This window comes from Amphibalanus amphitrite, unplaced genomic scaffold, assembly GCF_019059575.1.
Source record: "Amphibalanus amphitrite isolate SeventyFive unplaced genomic scaffold, NRLGWU_Aamphi_draft 000128F_arrow, whole genome shotgun sequence".
Lineage (NCBI taxonomy): Eukaryota > Metazoa > Arthropoda > Thecostraca > Balanomorpha > Balanidae > Amphibalanus > Amphibalanus amphitrite.
The window spans coordinates 368588-387692 of record NW_024881623.1 but is presented as its reverse complement, the minus strand read 5'-3'; the positions used below and the strand labels follow the sequence as shown (position 1 = coordinate 387692).

Genomic DNA, 19105 nt, shown 5'->3' with positions numbered 1-19105 from the left:
TCTCAATTACGGCGTGCCGGTCGGCCAGTCACGAGCTCGCCGAGCCCGGTTTGTTATCATCGCGCCGGCTCGGCGCATGATGCCATCGGTCCGGTCCGCTCCTTCAGGGTCAGAGCGGCTCTTTCTCGGCGCTGTGCGCTCGCTCGTTCCTTCGCCTCCCTCCATTGAGCTGCCGTCCCCTGGATAGGGCGCCGGTGAATGCCGACACATCATCATCATCCTCCGAGACATCGGCGCGCCGCGGCTCGGCTGCTGAGTTTCTATTCCGGCGCCGTGTAAACTACTCTGATCGACTTGTAGCCGCACTGAAGAATGCAGATTTTCCCCACAGGCTTCACCGCTCGGGTAGTTAACATTCCATTCCGGTGCGGAGCGACCAGAAGAGGCAGATCATTGCCGGATGCCAGATTTGTTTTGAATGACGCACTGTACGGAATTTGAATATTGCATAGGGAGTCTAGTCCGTTTCAAACCGTCACCACTCCACTTGAAGAGCATCTATGCATGCACTGTATCCATTTTTCACCTTCGGTTTCCTCGGACCCCAGACCTCCCCTCTACGCAGCGGCGCCGGTCGGATCCGTCGCGCGGCGCCGCTCCTACCCGGGCGAGCCAGCGCGGTGCGCTCGGTCGAGCCAGCGCGGTGCGCTCGGTCGAGCTCGGCCTCCGCTCGCCAGACGCCAGTCGCTCTCCGTCGCCGCCGCCGTGCTGACCTGCCGCGCGCGCCGCTCCGCCGTTCAGTGACGTCACACGACCCGAGGAGCGCCGCCGACCGGCCGCTGTGCACCGCGAGTGGACCCAGCCGGAGGATAGCGAGCAGTGCCTGTGCGCGCGAGTGGGCCGAACCGATGCGCGTCATACACAACAACCTTCAGGCGGGCGAGCACCAGCAGCCGTCCGTCATGGACAAGCTGCGCAACAACTTCAACCAGCTGTGCCCGCTGCTGCGCGCGCGCTACCGCAAACTGCTGGACGACTACACCTCGTCCAAGGAGAACATCCCGCTGCTGATCCAGTCGCCCGAGTATGTCTCGTACTCGTGCTCCTGCTGCGGCCGAACGCAGAAACTTCAGGTGGGTGTGCCGCAGACGGCAGTGGAGGATGAGGGACGTTTGAAAGGAGCTCGGTCTGCTGATAAGGTGGTATTTGTTGGGTGGAACAATCACTAGTCATCGGCAAGTGAATGAATATGTTTCTATTATTTTACTCAGATACTTGGCTTGTATTTATTAGCGCTAGACTTCCATGAATAGAAGAGGTCGCTGTGTTTTCTGATTCAAGTCGTGTCAACTGGCGTTGCTTGGCGTCGTCCGATGTCAGTTCGTCTCCGTCGGCGTGTCCTTGTTTTGATGGGCCGTGTGAGTGTCCACTGTCCACCTCCCGTTTCGGGTGTCCCCGATACGGTTGGACGGCCAGGTGGCACGCCGGTACCGGCAGCCGCCGGGGGTACAGGTGCGTGTGTGAGCGGCCGTCCTGTCGCCGCCCGTCGGTCGGCCGGCCCGCGCCGCGCTGTTTCAGGTCAGACTCCGGATCCGGGCCGCCGACGCGGCAGTTGACCGCCTTCGTGGCTCGCACAGCGCCTCCGCAGACGCTGGCCGGCCGGCCGCGGGCGGCGGCTTTCTCGCCGCTCAGCTATGCGTGGCCGGTGGTGTGCTCCGAGGGCACGATCAACTGCAGCAGCCTGACAGACGGGCAGCTGCAGCCGCCGCGGCCCCGCCCGGCCGGTGAACACGGTTTATGAGTTCGATTCCGGTCAATGAGCGACTCGTTACCACATGCCGCGGGCTGCGCCGAAGCTCGGGCTCCCGGTATGCCAAGGAGTGCCGATTCGGAGCAGTGATAGCGCGCGGGAGGTTTTCGGCCGACAGTCTCCCGTCGCCGATAGCCGTCCGCGGCAGCTCGTGCCGCCGCTGATGGCTGCGTGTTGACATGTTCTCTGAACAGCTGTCCGAAATGCGGAGCGGCGCCGACCGTAGATTCGGGGGGCCCGTCCCAAATATAGCCGTGGCCGGGCTCTGATGGCAGGCTGCGCCTCGCGTCACGGCCGTACCCTCAGCCGAATAAGCGTGCTGCAAGGCCAGGATGGCATTCCAGACAAGTCCTAGTATGGAGTGAGGTGTCCTCTGGCGCGAGCGAGCTGTCAAACCGGCTCCTGTGATTATGCAAATATGCAGCCACGTCACCATTCTGATCTGGGATGTGCCGCTCAAGGGTTTATTTCCTCGTCCTGTCTCATTTAGAACTGTTGCTGAGAATATGTGTTCCTATATCGACATTCAATTTTCCTCTGAATATCCTCTGGCGGAAAACTGAACGATAATCATTATAATGGTTATCTTATGTTATTTGTAACAAACATGCTAGTTGCCTGCTACCGGCAGTGCATACAGGACAGGCATAGATTGTTTGGGCGGCGAGAAATGTACCCACAATGTTGTTTTATTCAAGGCTACTTGTGCTCGACCTGATGGCTGTCGTTTTTCCGGGAAAGTGGTATGTGCGTGTTGCATGGCTAAACGTGTTGAGCGCTGTCGAGGCGGAACAATCTCATCAGCTACTCGCTAGCAAACGTTCTCTGGAGATTAGCTAGACTACCACCCTGTCAGCTACGTGTCCATGAAACAGGCTGAGCTTTTATAAATCTTTTATAAATCTATAAATCGCTTTTATAAATCTAGTTGTGTAACCGATTACTTGCCCAGATATGGTATCCAGATGGAATGACTGCTGTAGGTCTGGACTCAATTTCTGTTCAGGCTGTGGGTACAGTTCCCATGGGACCACATGTATTTTCTTCGTCTCATGTTTCTGCAGCTGTTTCTGACTTCCCCAGCCTCCCCGCGGACCCCCAGTGCGCTCCGGGCGCAGAAGGACCCCAGTGTGAGTCCGCTCCCCTCCCCAGGGGAGACGAGGGGGGAGTGTCGGGTCCCCTCTGACCGAGCAACACCCCTCCCGGTGCGGTGGTCTTGTCGGGTAATCTGCGAACCACCTCCGCGAGCCGCCACCCTGTTATTATCCTATCTATCCTTCTAATTATGCTGCACTCCCCTCTGTAATCATTCGTTTCCATTCGCCACGACAGTGGTCGGAGAATGTTAAAAAATGTGCTGTTCGCGTTCCCTGTCAGAGCCTTTTGTGGCTTCGGAGAGCAAAGGCCAGCGGTCGGCACGGACTCGATAGTTAGCGACGATTTATTATTTTATCTTAATTTTCATTCTTTTGAGCTTGCCGCTACATGACTTCCACCTGAGGCGAACAATAGAACCTTCTTCGGAATTTATGCGGGCTCTTTTTGTTTCAAAAATAGGGTTGACTCAAGGCATAGAAAATCGGCACAGATACAGATAGTCAGTACCTCTCAAATGGTGCGGAGCTTTCCAGGGTCACCTTGAACTATTCACTATTGAATTCTGTGGTTCATTGTCGACTCATATTCATTATTTTTGCCGTAACCTTTAGCGAGTCAAACAATGGAAAACTAGCTGGCGCTTTTACGGAATTCAAATTCATGCCGAGTTTTTCTACTTCTTTGAACGCGACTCCGTTACCGCCACGAATGTGTCTCGGACCGTAGCCGTTGGAGTTTCGATAGCCGCCGGGCTGTCGGGGAGTGCAGTGCTATGCCATGATGACATCGGCACATGCAACGCGCTCGTGGCATGCCGGCGCGCCTTCATTCCAGCCAGTTTTCACTGCGGTCGGCACTTTCGTCGTGTCGAAATCGATCTCTGAAGCGTGATGCCTTTCGTGCCGGTGGGTTTGAACTGTTGCGCGCTAGGAGCACCGCGGTGGGATCGTGCCGCGCTATCACGGGCAGGGGTCGGACCGGCGCCGCCGCGGCGGCCGCAGGGGAGCGTGCCCCGTCTGTCGGCGGCCGTCTCAAAGGCTCTGCTCGGCCCTGACGTGTGCCGCGCGCTGCGTGCTTGCTAAGGAGGGCGGCTGGTGGCGTGCTCGGCTAGCCTGGTTCTCGCCGGCCGTGAGAGCGGGCGCGCTCCTCTCGTGCCGCGGTGGTGTGAGTCGGCCGACCGACGGTAGCTGAAAATGAGCTCAGCGGCCGACTGAGCGGTGCAGGCGGCCCTGAGCCCCCGACCCCGACCGGAGAACGGAGGCTGAGAGACCGGTGCCAGGCTCCTCGGGATGCACCCCTCTCAGGCCAGCTCACCGTGGTGAGACAGTTGCTCTGGTGCTCTCACAGCCCTGTACTCCGACGACTGAGGTCGCGCCGTGACTGTGACCTGATCCGTGCGACCTCACATGTCGGCGACGGCGACCTAGATGTTCCGGCAAACTGAGACAACCGCAATGATTCGGGGAACCCTGTAATGTGATGAGGCAGCGCCGCGGCGCTCATTATGTGCAGCCACAAAACGTTCCGGACGCCAGCTCAGCTGCTCCAGTAACTGGGTTTCAGCGACAGAAGGCCGGCGCGGCGCCCGCCGGATGTTGAGCGGGCCGTTTTTAAAAAGCCGGGGATAATTCCAGCTCGGCGGCCATGACTCGGTTCGGAGCCCGCCCGGTAATGGCAGGGTGCCGGCAGCCGCCGCGCGGTAGCTGGCTCCGATATGTTGCAACGCCACCTTCGTACCAGAAGGCCAATCATGCCTGTGACATTAGTGGCAATTATGAACCGACCAACGGCCCCTAATGAGCTAAATTGGCCCACCCGTGGCCTCGCGCCGGCAGCGGCGCCGCCATCGTGCAGAGAGGGTCATCTGCCGGCGATACCTTGGACGGACCGCAATCGCTGCACCGACCGGCTGCTCTTGACCCGCGGGGTCAGGACGTGAAACAGATCGCCCGGCTTAATCGACTCTGCCACCTGTCTCTTCAAGTGAGCCAGGTTATGATTCCTATTTCGCGTTGGGTCTTCAGGGGTGATCATATCATTTGCCTTCATCTAGCGTGTCCTTTTCCCGTTAATATCGGCCCCTTCCGTCGATGGAGCACTGCTCTGCCCCTGTCGGTGCCGGTCCGAGCGGCTCCCAGCTCTGCCCCAGCTCGGTCGGTGGCCGGTAGCGCGGCCGCCGGCGGGCGGTGGGCGTGGTGGCCGGTTTTTGGTGCGCCGCTGCCGCCGCCGCCGGCCATGGTGCGCCGTTTTTCGTCGACATTCCGTGCATGACCGTGCTCGGCCGCCACGAAGGCTTTTTGTGGCACCTTTTTAGCGAGCTGCCAAATGGCGACCTGCGAGACGGGCGCTGACGAGCCGCTCGCTGCCGTCGCCGATTTCTCCTTGAAGCGAGAGCCCGCAAGGCCGTGCTCGAGGCCCCCGCTGTTTGCTGGCCGTGTTTGCTCAGGGCGAGCGGGCCCAGTCAGCAAACGCCTTGACCCCTGTCCCCGACATTCTTAGCGTTCCTCGGGTCGCTCCGCAAACGACATGACCCCCGTGTCTTTCACATTCCTGCCATTTTTGGGTTCGGTTGGCTAACGTCTCTCCTATTGTGCCGCTAAAAGTCGTCAGTGGTTTGGACCCTCTCAGCATGGTTCTTGTAACGGCCTCGGCCCGGGCCGGGGTGTTTTCGTTAGACCTTGTTCGGCCGTTGGGGTCTCGCGGCGCGCGCGGAGTTTGTGTTCAAGAGGAGCGGCGCCGGTCGGCGGGGGCCTTCTCTGCCCGGTGTAGCGACTTCAATCAGCGGCCAGCTTTTGTGGCCGGCCGTGGTCTGGAGAGCTGGACAGCTTCCTACTTTCCCCTACTATCGGTGTCGAGAATCGGCCGGCCGAGGCGGCGGCCGCGAAGAGTTCATTGAAGCCGAGCACCCGTGAAAGGCGTCTATCCGATCTTATCGAGTTGTCCGCCGGCCGATGAATGACGCCAAATTCCGGCCAGGGCCGCTCTGAATAGCCGAGCGCGAGTTATGCGCGTTTGATGAAGTTTGACATGGCTCGGCGGCCGGCGCGCATGGCCCGCGCGGCAGTCGCTATTTCAGAGCGGCCGGTCACCCACAAAGAAAGTCGGCTCCGGCCGGCGGTCGGCGCGGTGCGGTACACCCCCTTTGTGGCCGGACAAGGGCCCCTGATGGCAGGGCTGGCCGGACGGCCCGCGCGACTCCGCCCTGTGCCCGTCACGCAATTACAGGGCCGGCCGACCGGCGCGGGGGGCTGGCCGCTCAGCGTCCGACCAGGCCCTCGAAAGGACCGCCTGGGGTCGACGGCGGCGGACCTGCCCGGTGTTTCCTCTCCGCGCCGACCGGCCACGTCCCTTCTGTCGACCATACGCGTCCTTCGTTTGGCGTGCAACAGACGCCGGAAACGGTTACGGCCGCCGCAGAGCGACTTCCAGAAGCTGGGCACCCGTCACTCTCATCCGGTCAACCGCTAACTAGCCGGCTACCGTCTCACTCCCGGGACGCTGATGGCGCTATTACGAGACTACCAGCCGTTATCTTCCATATGGAGGCGGGCGCCGCACCGTTTTATGGGTCCGGTCCTGTCCTGCCGCCTATCCGGCCCATCTGGCCGGCGTTTTTGTGGTCACCTTGACGTCATGCGGTAGGCCTTTCCGGCTTCCGGTAGAGCAAGGGTGGGCAAAGGGGTGTTTGGTGGTCATACCGTGGTTTTAAAACGGCTCCCGGCAGCGGCTACATGCCCATGCGAAATGAGGTTCTGCCAGCGAGGCAGCGATGCCTTCCAACGGTCTCCGAAACGATTACGTGTCGGACATCCTTTCTTTATTCGGGACACATCGCCTTCTTTTGTGGGCGACTGAAGCGCACATCTCTCCCCATTGTGGCTGACTGGGACGCTAAGTCGGTGGGACAGTGAGCGGAGAGTCACTGCATTCCTGAGTGTCCTCTTGGCGCCTTGTCGGCGTTTCTCGGGATTTTCTGTGGCGTCCCGCGGCGTCCCAAAGCGTCCCACTGTGGCCCGAGGTGTGCACCGTCGTTCCGCTCCTCCGGCACCGTCCATCTCTGTCAGAGAGACACCGCGTCGGCCAGCTTTGTCGGCCGTCCCAGAACGCCGCACCGCCGCCCTGTCACGGTCCGGTTCTCTCTGAGACGTCTCCCTGGCGTGTCTCCCTGGCGTGTCTCCATGGTGCCTGTCTCCGTGGTGTCTCTGGACCATGTGTCTCTGAGTATGGAGTGGCGGGTCCCAGCTCGGCCGGCACCCCTCGCTCGCCACCCCATGTTTTTGTCGTTCCGTTCGCTGCGTTGCGTTGGTGTCGATTTCGTCGCGGTCTCGTGGAACGCCCTGGTGTTGGTGTCGCTCGCGCACGCGACCCTGCATGACTCACCCCGGCGCTGCCTACCAACTGCCTGACTCACCCCGGCGCTGCCTACCCGCTGCCTACAGCCATCGAATGCCTACACCGCGAGCCGACATGCCGGTTGGCCGTACCCACCGCCACGCCTTTCAGGCACGCAGCCTTGGTTAGGTCCGGTCGTGTACAGGGTATTTGGCGCTAGAGCGCCAACAATGTGATCTAACCGCCTGCAGACCCGTTTTTCTGTGACGGGAGGCCGACTAGTGGCGACCGGACTCGACCGGCCGACCCGGCTGCATTGGCGCGCGCTGGTCATTACCAGAGTACGGTGATTGGGGCCGCTGGGATGGGTTTAAACTAAGGTATGATAGAGGAACGTGGCATTGATAGATGAACAGCGAGGTACAGGTCTCGCGAGATTAAGCGGTAGGTTTTGCACTTTTACATTTCCGGTTATATCTCAGAAACTAATCGATCTACGATGAAGCCATTTTACACGATCATGGCCGGCTTGTTACCCAACAAGTCGATCGCATCTTCAACACTTAAAAGCTTAAGACGACGAAGATATAGCCTGAAGTACACTTAATTTTCTAGGTGCAAAACCTACCGCTAAAACCCGCGAGACCTGTACAAAGGCTGAGTATTTCTGACCAGCAGACTTTTCTTATTTCTATCGTGGCATAAGAAGTTACTTTCCACTGAGCATGTCTGTTGGAAATATAGGCCGCTGCCGCATGGTGTAGCATGCCATTGCGTTCGCGGTGTTTGGCAGAGTGCCGAGGCTGGTCTGCACGCCACGGCAGCTGCCCAGAGCAGCCCGCCGCTGCCGCCGGACCGCCGCCGCTGCGGGCAACTCTCGGCACCGAGCAAATGGTGAGAACGGAATGTCTACCGTGCAGGCCGGCTGGCGGGCTCCGCGGCGGCTGCCGGTCGTCGCGCCGAGCCTCGCCCAGCGCCCGGCATAGTTCACAGACCATTGTGGGCCGGCCGTCACTGGCTGCGAGCCGCGGCGCGGCGGCTGGACGGGCGGGCGCGGCGCCGGCCGCATGCCTGCGCAGCGGCGCTGGAATGCGGCTGACGACACGGTGCGGTCGGCCGGCCGGCCGAGCGCCGCGCCGCCCGGAGAGAGCCGCACCGCGCCCCAGAGCTGCACAACGGATGCCGTGACCGGAAGCGATGCTGTTTATTTTGGAGGTCGTGAAGTGAATGTTTGCGGACTTGATCCACAACCCGGGATGTTTTTGTGCTGAAGTGTGCGCGGGATTTCGAGTAGGCTGGAGATTGCGAAGTGGTTGTTGAAGGGATCGGGTTTAGCTTGCGTTGTTTCATTTGAATGTGCGGAACGCAATAGAGGCTCCCCGCTGGGATTACACAACTCTCTCCAGTGTAAGACCCTTCCGCTTCATTACCTCATCCTGCTTCGATCATCAAAGCTGCGCCCCAGCTGTCAAACCATATAAGCATCGCCTGTTGGGTAGGAATGTTTGCGTGCGCTTTGTGGAGGATCACCTGAGCTCGGAATGCAGAGGAGCGCTGGCGGCCCACGCCGGGCCCCGCGGCCTCTCTGTCTGGGTAGGAGGGGGCCAACCTCGCGTGAGGTGAGAGCGACGATCGGGCGTCATTATTGCAACCGAGCTTCATCTTCTGCAGCGGGGCCGATCGTTTGGTGCGCGCCAGCAGCCTTGGCCGTGCCGTTCCCTCAGCTCCAGACCCTGCACCGGCCGGCAAGGCCAGCCGCTTATCGCTCAAATAGCCGCATTCCTGGTGGGCAGAGGCGGCGGCCGCCGGCGCCGGCCCGGGGTCAGCCAGGGGCCGCCCTGCCGATTGGCCTCTCTGCTGGCGCCCCGTCCCGCGCCCCGGCCCGCCCCTCGCCCCCGCCCAAGGTGAAGTCATGATTGCCCGTTCGGAGCGGCCAGGGATCTAATCCGCGGATGACGGCCGGATAAGTGGATGCCACTCGTCTGCGCCCACCGCCAATCGCCGCCATATTGACGCCGCTGTCTGCGATTTTGGGCGGCGGCCGCGGAGACGGTGCTGGCGGCGGACAGTGCTTATCTACTGGAGCTGGCCCCATTCCGGCCCGACTGGAACGTCCCACCGGCCGACTCTGTACGTGCGCTCCCGCCTCAGTCCTCTCTCCAATCGTGTCAAGTGTTTTGGGTCAACCTGACGCCTACAGGCGGCCCGCCCACAGTCGCTCCAACCGGCCGCTGCCACCTTCACCACCGCTGGGTACTGCGCCTCTGCCGCGGCCGTGCAGGCGTCACCCACTCTGCCGTCGTCCGTGGGCGGCCGGGACGTGCCGGCGCCGTGATTCCCACGACAGCTGGCAGTCCGTGAGCGGTTCTGGACGGTCCGGGCCGGCGGCGCCTGGCGGAATGCGGTGCCGCCGCCGTGCCAACCGGCAGGCATCCCAGGAATGTGGGCTCCAGGGGCGTCAGAGCGGCATCGACGGCACGTCACGGGACAGGAGACAGACAGAGACGAGCGGAGACGGACGGAAACGGACGGAGACGGGCGGAGGCAAAGAGAGATGGACGGAGACGGACGGAAACGAAAGGAGATGGATAGAGTGGGACAGAGACGGACGTGGAGAGAGACGAACGCAGACAGACAGAAACGGGGAGATAAAAACCGAGACGAAAGTTCGCCATAAAAGCCAGATGATCAGCTCCGATGACTGTCTTGGCCCAGTTGACGGCAAATGGAAAGGGTTGGCGGAACTGCTGACTCAGAGGCTGACTTTGGGCATGTCACGCTGGATCTAGAATGGAAGTGTCATGGGCTTGTGTCACACGGATCTAGACCGGGAAACGCTTTGGTGTGGGACAGGGTTGAGGCTGACACACGAGATTCCAGGAGAAATAGCCGACTGGTACAACCGCTGCCAATAAAGATCCAACCCGAGCAGCGACTGTCAGGTGCGAGGGAGGGGAGTGGGGAGGGGGCGACGAACGTGACTCGACATACCGTGCCCGGCTCGGCCCGTCCCTCCCTCCGCTCTCTCCCGCTGTCCCTCCCTGTGAGCCGTCACGCGTTTCCTCGCGCCCCCAGATTAGCATTGAATGCGCGCTCGCGGCATTCCTGTCGAGTTCCAGCGTATTGTTGGGTATTTTCGGGCGGGAGGGCGCGATGCGGTCGATAGCTCTGTGTCAAGTGGCCTGTGGCGGCGGCCGGTCGGGCTCGCGCGGCCCTCCGCCTATCGGCCGGCCGATCTTAGCGCCAATTGAGACGCCGCCGGAAGAGGCGGCGCGGCGAGCGTGCCCGCCGGAATGTGGCCCGCGGTGGGCGGGACACAATCTACGGCGGCCACTCGAGCCGGCCGCCCGCACCGGCACCTCCCTCTCCCGCCGCTCGGCCGCTCTTCCGCCCGCCTGCCCCCCGACTCCGCCTTCTCTTGAGCCCTGCCCGCCCTGGGACGCCCATCCTATTTCTTCCCGCCGCACCTTCCCGCCCCCTCTGCCGGCGTCCCTGCTTTGCATGCCTATTTCTCTCTGTCGGCATGCGATGCATTCCCATCTGCCCGCCGCTCCTGGCTCTCTTTCTCTCCTCTCCTCTTCCGCGGCGGCCTCCCTCTCTAAATGAATGGCCGCGGAGGTGGGCCGGCGGTGCTGGATTCGACCCAAGGTATGCCGCTTGATTATCGGCCCGGTCGGTCCGTTGGGGCCGAGTCCGGTCCGAACATCGGGTGACGCTGTACGGTGCGAGGCTTCTCTCCAGAACCTCCCGGTTGACATAGATGTTTGAGGCCGCCGTCAGATGTGAGAGTTGGCCAGAGGGAGTGCTGTGTTCGGAATCGGTCATGGTCCGCGTTTTTATGGCTGTGATCAGCGCTGCGGTGCACGCCGCCCACGGGTGTGCCGTTGTCTTCTTCAAATGTCGGCGCCGGAGAGTTCTCTGTAACTCGAACCCAGTTCCAACTGACCCAAATCGCGCTATCTTCTTGTGATCGGCATTGCTGGAAGCAGACTGTCAGCTCCTTAGGATAAGCCGAATTCCAGAGAGAGATTCGAAGAGCTGCTTGGCATTTCCAGCCGTCAGGCTACCGGAATGGAGAGTGGCCCAAACGGAATGGGGGCCAGCCCAAACTCTGGCTCACGTATGTACCCCGAAGGACGTTCACTGCTGTCCTTGGAGTAGCTATTCACTGCAATAGCTGGCCTTCCTGAGAGTGTCCATTCACGTCCATCTCTGCAAGAGGAGTCGGACGGCTTACTTCCGTCCTTGTCAGAGCAATCAGTATTCAGTGCGCTGCCCTAGGTCACTTCGTCTCCGTGCGAGTGGTGTGGGCGACCAGCCGCCCCCGCCCCCGCCCGTACCGCCGCCTCGACCGCCTGCAGGCTGACCAGTGTTTCCACATCGCCTTTTGAAAGTACCCGCGTGTGGCCGGCACAATACATATTTCATTCGGCCGAGCGCCGAGTGGCGACGCACAGAGAAAGTACCCACACGGAGCGATGAAAGTGACTCTGTAGGGAGAGGCGCCCTGCCGTCGGACGGGCCGCCCCGGACCGACCGATGCGTCGCTCTCGATGACAGAGCACTGCGATGGGTTTCACGCCTGCCGCCCTTACCCGCCGCTCGATCCTGCTCGAGCCGCCGCGGCTGGCACCTTCCGCCGCGCCTCGGTAGGCCGTTCCCACCTGCCACGGATTCCCACCGCTCTCGACAACACAATAGACACGGGTGAACACGGAGAGGTACCCCTCAATTGCCGTCGTGATCCGTCTTTCCCGACCCCAGGCTGTCGGCCCCTCTGAGATGCTCCTTCCGGGACCCTTTTCCCTTCAGGCATTCAGGCTTCCTCTTCTCAGCCCCTTGGTTGGATAATTTATTAGCTTAGTACATTGACCCTTCCTTTTCTTGTGACCAATGCGAAAATATGTGAAAGTGATAAGGAACATCTGATTCTGAATTATATAAAGTTGATATCGATGGCGGCTCATGACGGCACATTTCAAATGTGACATGTTACAAACCCCAATTGACAAGTAACAGACTAAACGTGACGCGGCGTGGACCAAACTTGGCACCGCCGCCGCTTTGTCAGATGCGTGAGGCCCGCCGGACAGATGTCCGGTACCGTTCATGGGTTGAAACACTCTGACAGCTAACGGTGCGCCGAGGAATGTCCGCCGCGCCGTGTGGGGCGGCTCTGTCCGAGCCCGTTCACCTGCCGGGTCGGGAATCCACTGCGTGCTGCAGAGCGGTTCCGATTGCGGCTCTGTTCCCTGACGGGGAGCTGAAAACGGCTGGCGGCAGCGCCGGCGGCACCGCATCGCTGCGGGATGACGCGGTGACGGCGGGGCCAGGGGCTATCTCCCACCGCGCCGGCAGTCGTCAGGAGGCACGCTAATACCCGCCCCCACCCGGCGATTAGACGGCTATTGGGACGCTGACGGGTCAGAGGTGAACACTCGACGGTCGCGGCTGAGCCGAGCGACCGTCACCGCCTGAAGCGGGCTCACCGTCCCCCGCCCGTCCGCCGTCCACCGCTATAGAGCTGCCCGCTACAAACACCTCCCACGCACCGCAGTGTCGTGCTGAGTGTGACAGCCCGCGCGCCGTTCGCGCCGTGTAGCGCCGCTGTCCCAGCCGTGCCCGACACGACTGGCGCCGCTGGGCCGCCGTTTTTGTCCCGGTGCTGACGGCCGTTGGTGTGAGAGCGCGGGGTCGCGGCGCGGCCGACCAACCGCCTGTTTGTCTTTCCCAGGCCGGTCGCCAGTCGGTGATTATATACGAATCAACCGTCATTTCGGAGGGTCGCGCTAATGTCTCGCGATGGTCGGTGTCTGGGGCCCGACCGCGATCGGTGGTGAAACAGATCGGTCGGAGAGAGTGGCGGAGTGGGAGAGAGGCGCGGAGGCTGCGTGCCGTCGCCGCATACCTGCCGAGCGCCGGCGGCGGCCGCTGGTCGGCCATGAAACGACGCGACGTGACCTGCATGGTGGTTAGTCGAGCGGCGCGTCCGAGAGCCGGAGGCCGACGCACGGCGCGGCGCGAGCTAACCTCGCCCTCCTTCCACCGTGGGCTGGGCCGGGCTGGGCCGGGCAGGAGTTAGACCGGACTGGGTCGGAACCGCGCGGGAGGAGATGCACCAAGAATAGTGTAATTAAGTTCTCGGGAAAGGACATGTACAGATGGAGTATTTTTCACTCTCAACTGTCGGCAATTCCTTAATAAGTAGCCAATCTTCCGCCGGCCGCCAGTATCCCAACTTGAGCCAAACATCCACCCATTCCCACCTGACCCCGTCACGGTCCCACCTGACCCCGGCACGGTCCCACCTGACCCCGGCACGGTCCCACCTGACCCGGCACGGTCCCACCTGACCCCGTCGCCGTCCCGCCGCCGTCCCGCTGACCAGCTGGCGTCCACGCCCTCCGCGTCGTGTCGGTGGGCCGGTGTGGGCCGGCGGAAATCTCAGATCAGTGCCGGCCGGCGCCACGTGGCCACCTCGGAATGCCGCGAGACGGCCGGTTTCCTCGGCGCGGCGGCGCCAGGGTGCGGCCAACAGGGAAAGGGTGAAACGGCTTCACAACCGCTGCGTTTGGTGGGATATTTGGGTCGGTAGAGACACGACAGCCTGAGGTGACTGATCGAGACGGGTTGAGGGAGGCCGTGAGACACAAACGGACACCTCTGATCGATTTGTGACGCCCGAGAGAGATTCGCTGTCAGGAATGTTCTCACTTTTGTGGATGGCAGTGTGATAGCTGAAAATTCAGCCGAAATGGATGAATAACTTCTCGACTGATATCTCGTCTCACTTTTCTAGACGTCTGAACGGTCGGTGATCGCTATCAATTTACATACATTACAAGAGGTCTCGCCTATACGATAGGTGATGCCTTTCTAATGAGCGTCGTCCGTATTTAAAGTCGCGCTGAGGCGCGTTTAATCTCCGCCATCGGCGCTGTGGTGTCGACGTTTGACCTTCAGTTGTCCGCGGCGGTGCACCTGAGTGGCGCCGGAGAGGGCCGCCCTGCCGTCCCGGCTCCCCGCCCGGCCAGGTCACGACCTGTGACCCGGCGCTCCGTGTCCCGTGTCGACACGGCTGCAGCGCGCCTGCACTCGGCATGTCAGCGGCGCCGCCCGCCGCGCCACCCAGTGCCGCTTCTGCGCCGCGTCTGCCCGCGCCTGCCGCCCAAGGTCGCAGTGTCACGGCGCCGCAGCTCGCCGCAGTGCGCCGCGATGTGGTGTAGTGCGCCGCGATTCGCCGCGCGGCGTACCATAACGAGCGGTCGTGCCGCGCCGTGCTGGGCGGCTCGGCGTGTCCCGCACTGCAGTTGCGGCTCCGGCAGTGACGGGGCTGAGAGAGCCGCCGCTCGCCGTGCCGCTCGATTAGGGAAGGTCAGGTGAGGAGACCGCTCCAGAAGGCACCGGTGCTCGCGATGGGAAACGTCCCACACTGTGCAGCGCTCACCCAGCGCGCCGGATGGTGAGCCTGCGAGACCTGGAAGTTCAAAACATGCTCCGTATTACGTCTTTGCTACACTCACACCTTCACGGGCTTGCCGACTTTCCACAATCTTCATATGCCGTATCTTATTCTTACCAGACTCATTTCTAGCCGTCTCACCCTGTGGGCTGTCTCACACCTATTTTTATTTCATGGCGTGGTCTAACGATCCGTGACGTCTGCGCCGTGTGCGTGACGTGGTCACGTGACCATCACCTGGGCGTCACCTGTCGGCTCCTCGAGTCACTGGACCGGCGCAGAGCTTCCAGTTCCCGGCCCAGTGTGCTCCAGTACCCGGCCCGTCGAGCCACCGTGCCAGGCAGTCGAGTCGGCGGGCCAGGCCGGCGCGTCAGACCGGCGAGCCACCGAGCCGCACAACCGTGGAACCGCGCTACCACCGGAATGCGGCCAGCCGCCGCCCAGAATTGGCCCCACGTCACGTGGTGGCTCGGCCAGCATGGCGGCGTGCTCAGCGGCGCCGCGAGCCCGGTTTGAGCGGCGCTGGTTTATGAAGTGCTGGCCAGTGGCCTGGACGAGACTGGCTCGAGTAGTGCATGATAACTGAGGGAGAGCGTCAGTTTGCATTGATCTGTTCTCAGTTCTCACTGTAGTGAACTGGTCGTTTCCAGCCATGACTTGTTGGCCGATCGGTGCAGGCTGAGCTGCTGGCTGCTGTTCGATGCTTATGCTATCAGTCTGCCGGTTACAGTTCGGCACGGTCCAGCAGGCGGGCCGAGAGGTGACAGCTGCCAGTGATATGACACTGACGCCTGTCACCCCGCGGTCACGGTACACTGCTGACACCGGGCGATACACCGCCCGCCGAGGGCGATATGTCGCCCGCACCGGGCGATACATCGCTCTGGGTGGGCGTGCTGTCGGCGCCGCGGCCGTCCGTCTCTGGTCTGACGTCCTGGCGGGCTGGTCCAGGCTGGTCCACACCGGGCCTCTCCACACCGGGCAGCGGTCCGGTGTCGGGTGGCTGATGAGAGAGGAAGATCGGCGCGTCGCGCGGCTCGTAGCTTAGCGGGTGTGTCGGCAGCTATCAGCCGGGATGGACGGATGGCAGTGGATTCCACTGCTGTCCCGTCAGCCAGCCGGTGACGTACGGTTAGCGTAACTCTCGCTACCCGGCGCCGTCAGCTGCAGCGATGTACGGTTTATCTTGTTTTCGCGACGAGGGGGCGCTGCCAGATGGCGTATCCGCTAGCCTGTGACATTTCCGTGGCTGCTGAGGCAGCTGCGGCTCGGCTGAGGATGGAGATAGTCTCGCTTCGATCCACTCCAGTGCGTCCGAGGCCCCGCCCCATGTCACGGAGGTGGTAGCTCATAGCTCATAGCTGCTGCTGCTTCTGTGCTGGGCTTCTGTGGTGAACCTAAATTGTGAAAGATTGTTCCAAATGAAGTTAGGTGGCGCCTTTTATCTCTCTACCAGCGCCATAAAGGCGCCATCCGTTACGACATCGTACTGCAGTTGGTACGACGGGTTGAGACGTTTTTCTGTCGGGTCACCGCTTGCCTGATCCTCGCTAGGTCAATGTTAGTGGTGGTAGATCCTGGTGTTGTGGCGATCGGCCCATGATGCATGGTGTGATTTGATGGTCGGCCCAATGCCCACTCCTTTGCCTCATACCAGTGAGTGTTCTACTCTGCGACCCATCTAACGTTATGTTCTCTATCTGTTCTAGGCCGAGGAGCTGAACACGATCGTGGGCAATGCCTTCCGAATGGCGTACGCGGCCCGTCTGCAGCGGTCGTGCCTTCGCTCAGCGGGCGGTGCCGCTGACCAAAGCGCCTGGGACCTGGATGGCAGGAACAACCACGACAAGACCAACAACCGAACCTGGGTGAGTGCCACTGCTAAATCGCGATGTTTAGAACGTCCGGAAAGTGATCGAATAATAACGCTTTGCCGGTGCTTATAGATTCGCCCATAGATGGCGGTAGTGGGAACGCCTGAGGGTAGACTGTGCCGCAGGGCTCGGTTCTGAGACGGTGTGCGGAGGACCGGGAGAAACATTTATGTGTACACATATTGACATGCACTGCTAATACGTGCATTGGGAACGAAGTGCTTGTTCAAGCTACTTTTCCTTTATGCAACTCATTTCCTGTATCAACTACTACAATAGACCGGAAGGCACCAGCGCGACATACCGGTTGCAGATTATCAGTCTGTTGTCTTGCCCTTCGATGTCCAATTCAAAGCCATGTTGTTAACAAATCGTGAAGCGGTCTGGTTACGAGGAAAATCCGTTCTGTGACATCCAACCCCGACTGAGCATCCTCGCCACGAAAAACGTCTGCAGCGCGGTCCCATTCTTCGTCTCCGTAAGTGCACACTGGAACGGTCTTTCCTGGTCCTGGCTGCGGGCCGCGGTAGGAAGACGCCGGTCGGTGCGCGTTGGACGCCGTTCGGTGCGCGGTGGACACTGGCCAGTGCGCGGCGCTGTGAATCCCCGGCGTGGAGCGTCGCTGTGCCGCCGTCTCGTCGCCACTGCTCGCTGGCCCGTCGCTGGACCGGATTGTCGGCATTCCCCCGGCGCATAGGTGCCTGTGGCGTGCAGGTGTGTGCCGGTCCGGCACAGCTAGACTGGATTCCAGCGCCGCTCCGAGGAGAGCCGCGACATGTCCAGGCCGGTCCGGCCGGCGACTACACAGACGCGCGTTGACATCCAACACACCGTAGTACCGCAGCGGCGGAGTAGTACAGAGTAATCCCGTGTTGAGCGGACCTGGGCCGGGCTGAGCCGAGCAGCTGTGGGCAGGCTCAGAGCCGTGCTACGGACGACTCGTCTCAATGTCAAGCAGTGCGGTGACGGTCGGCCGCCACAGGCATCCGGCTGAAACCACAGCGCGCTGTAGGAGACTATTTTTAGCATTTACACCGCACAGTTTCATCCAACTTCTCCTTCAGGATAATAGAGGACAGCTTTGAGTGCCCTGTTCTCAGTCGTCTGACCACATTTCTCCCTCCTCCGCAGGGCCGTCGCTCGAAGCAGCACCGGGAGCCGAGCCGACGGGACCTCGCCCGCGGAAAGAACGTCAACCTGACCTCTCCGACGGCCTCTCCGGTGGAGGTACCCGAGAGCGCGCCTCTGCCGCCGCCGCCGGCCGCCTCCCGGCTATCCGCCGAGCCGCGCTGTCCCCTGCTGACGGGATATGTCAACGAGACGGTGTCGACCACGGACTCGGAGTCCCGTTCGAGTGAGAGCGAGGGCCGGCCGCTGTCCGCCGGCGCCCGCTCCGTCTCCGCCAGCAGCCAAAGGTGAGAAACAGACCGGGTTGAAGCCAGGAAAAGGATTAGATAAAATGGCACGCATCTCAGTGTATATTTTCGCCAACATATTTCACCTATATTTGCCGTGCTAACCGTTGTTATACTTCTTCTGTCCTGGCTAACGGTTTCTAGACTTGTCATTGTGCCGGGTTGGACCCTTTTGCGTCTATGTCAGATGATTGGAATAGGATCTGTGTCGATTGAAACATTACAGGACTTATGGTGCCTGTCGATGCTCAAACTGTTTCATTTTGTAGCCACCGAGTCCGACAATCTCACTAACCATCCGTCCGTCCTTTTTTCGCCAGTCTACGAGAGGACTCGAAGAGCTGCCACTGGTCGAGTGCCTCCAGCTCTGTCTCCGCGCCGGCCGCGGACGGCACGAGCGGGGCCTCGTCCTCACCGGCGCCTCCGCCGCCCTACTACCAGCAGGGCCCGAGCCGGGAAGCGGTCGAACTGCGCACCGCCGCCTGGTTCCAGGCGGGCATCCCCAGGTGAGAGTCAGGGAATTGTGAGAGGAGGGGTGAGAAAAGGTTGGGCGTGGAGGAGAGAGAGGGAGAGTCCGGAAGTGCAGGGACAGGGTCGCACACCGGCTGTGTTTTTATGGCCAGAAAGCTAGCAAGGAAGAGCGAAGTTGTAGATCAGGTCTACATGCATAATATAGATGACGATGGCTGGCTGTAAACTTGTGCAAAATAGTTTGTTTTGTGTCGAGGGCATATTGTGCCAACAGGCGGCCGCAATCATTTAGAGATCAGCATTGTTTCATGCTATCACGGACTTGCGCTTGTGCCCTTGCCCTCTAGCTGAAGCCAAATCAGTCGGGTTTTCCTCTTCTGACGAGTCTGTATCTCTTTCCTCAGGGAAATCGCCCTGGAGGTGCTCTCGCAGGAGCCGGTGGGCGCGTTCATGGTACGAGAATCGACCACCAAACACGGCTGCTACGCCCTGTCCCTGCGAGTCCCGCGCGACTTCCAGGTCTCAGGCATAGCGCACTACCTGATCCTGAAGACCGCAAAAGGATACAAAATCAAGGTAAGCATGACACATTGACACCTTGTTTTTGGAGTGTTGTATAGGGATTGAATGAACATGCGATTGAATTTTATCGTGATATATACCTGGAATTAGTGTACACTCAACTTAACTTTTGTATAAGCTC

General features: G+C 60.9%; 1 protein-coding gene across 1 annotated transcript in view; it reads left to right on the top strand.

The window, feature by feature from the left end:
- Positions 1–19105, top strand: part of LOC122381811 — a 79578-nt gene that overhangs the window by 59808 nt on the left and 665 nt on the right. Inside the window, exons 7-10 of the mRNA XM_043366485.1 lie at positions 16352–16510; positions 17648–17931; positions 18252–18437; positions 18807–18978. Of these exons, the coding sequence (XP_043222420.1) occupies positions 16352–16510; positions 17648–17931; positions 18252–18437; positions 18807–18978 (801 nt within the window). The remainder of the gene's footprint in view (positions 1–16351; positions 16511–17647; positions 17932–18251; positions 18438–18806; positions 18979–19105) is intronic.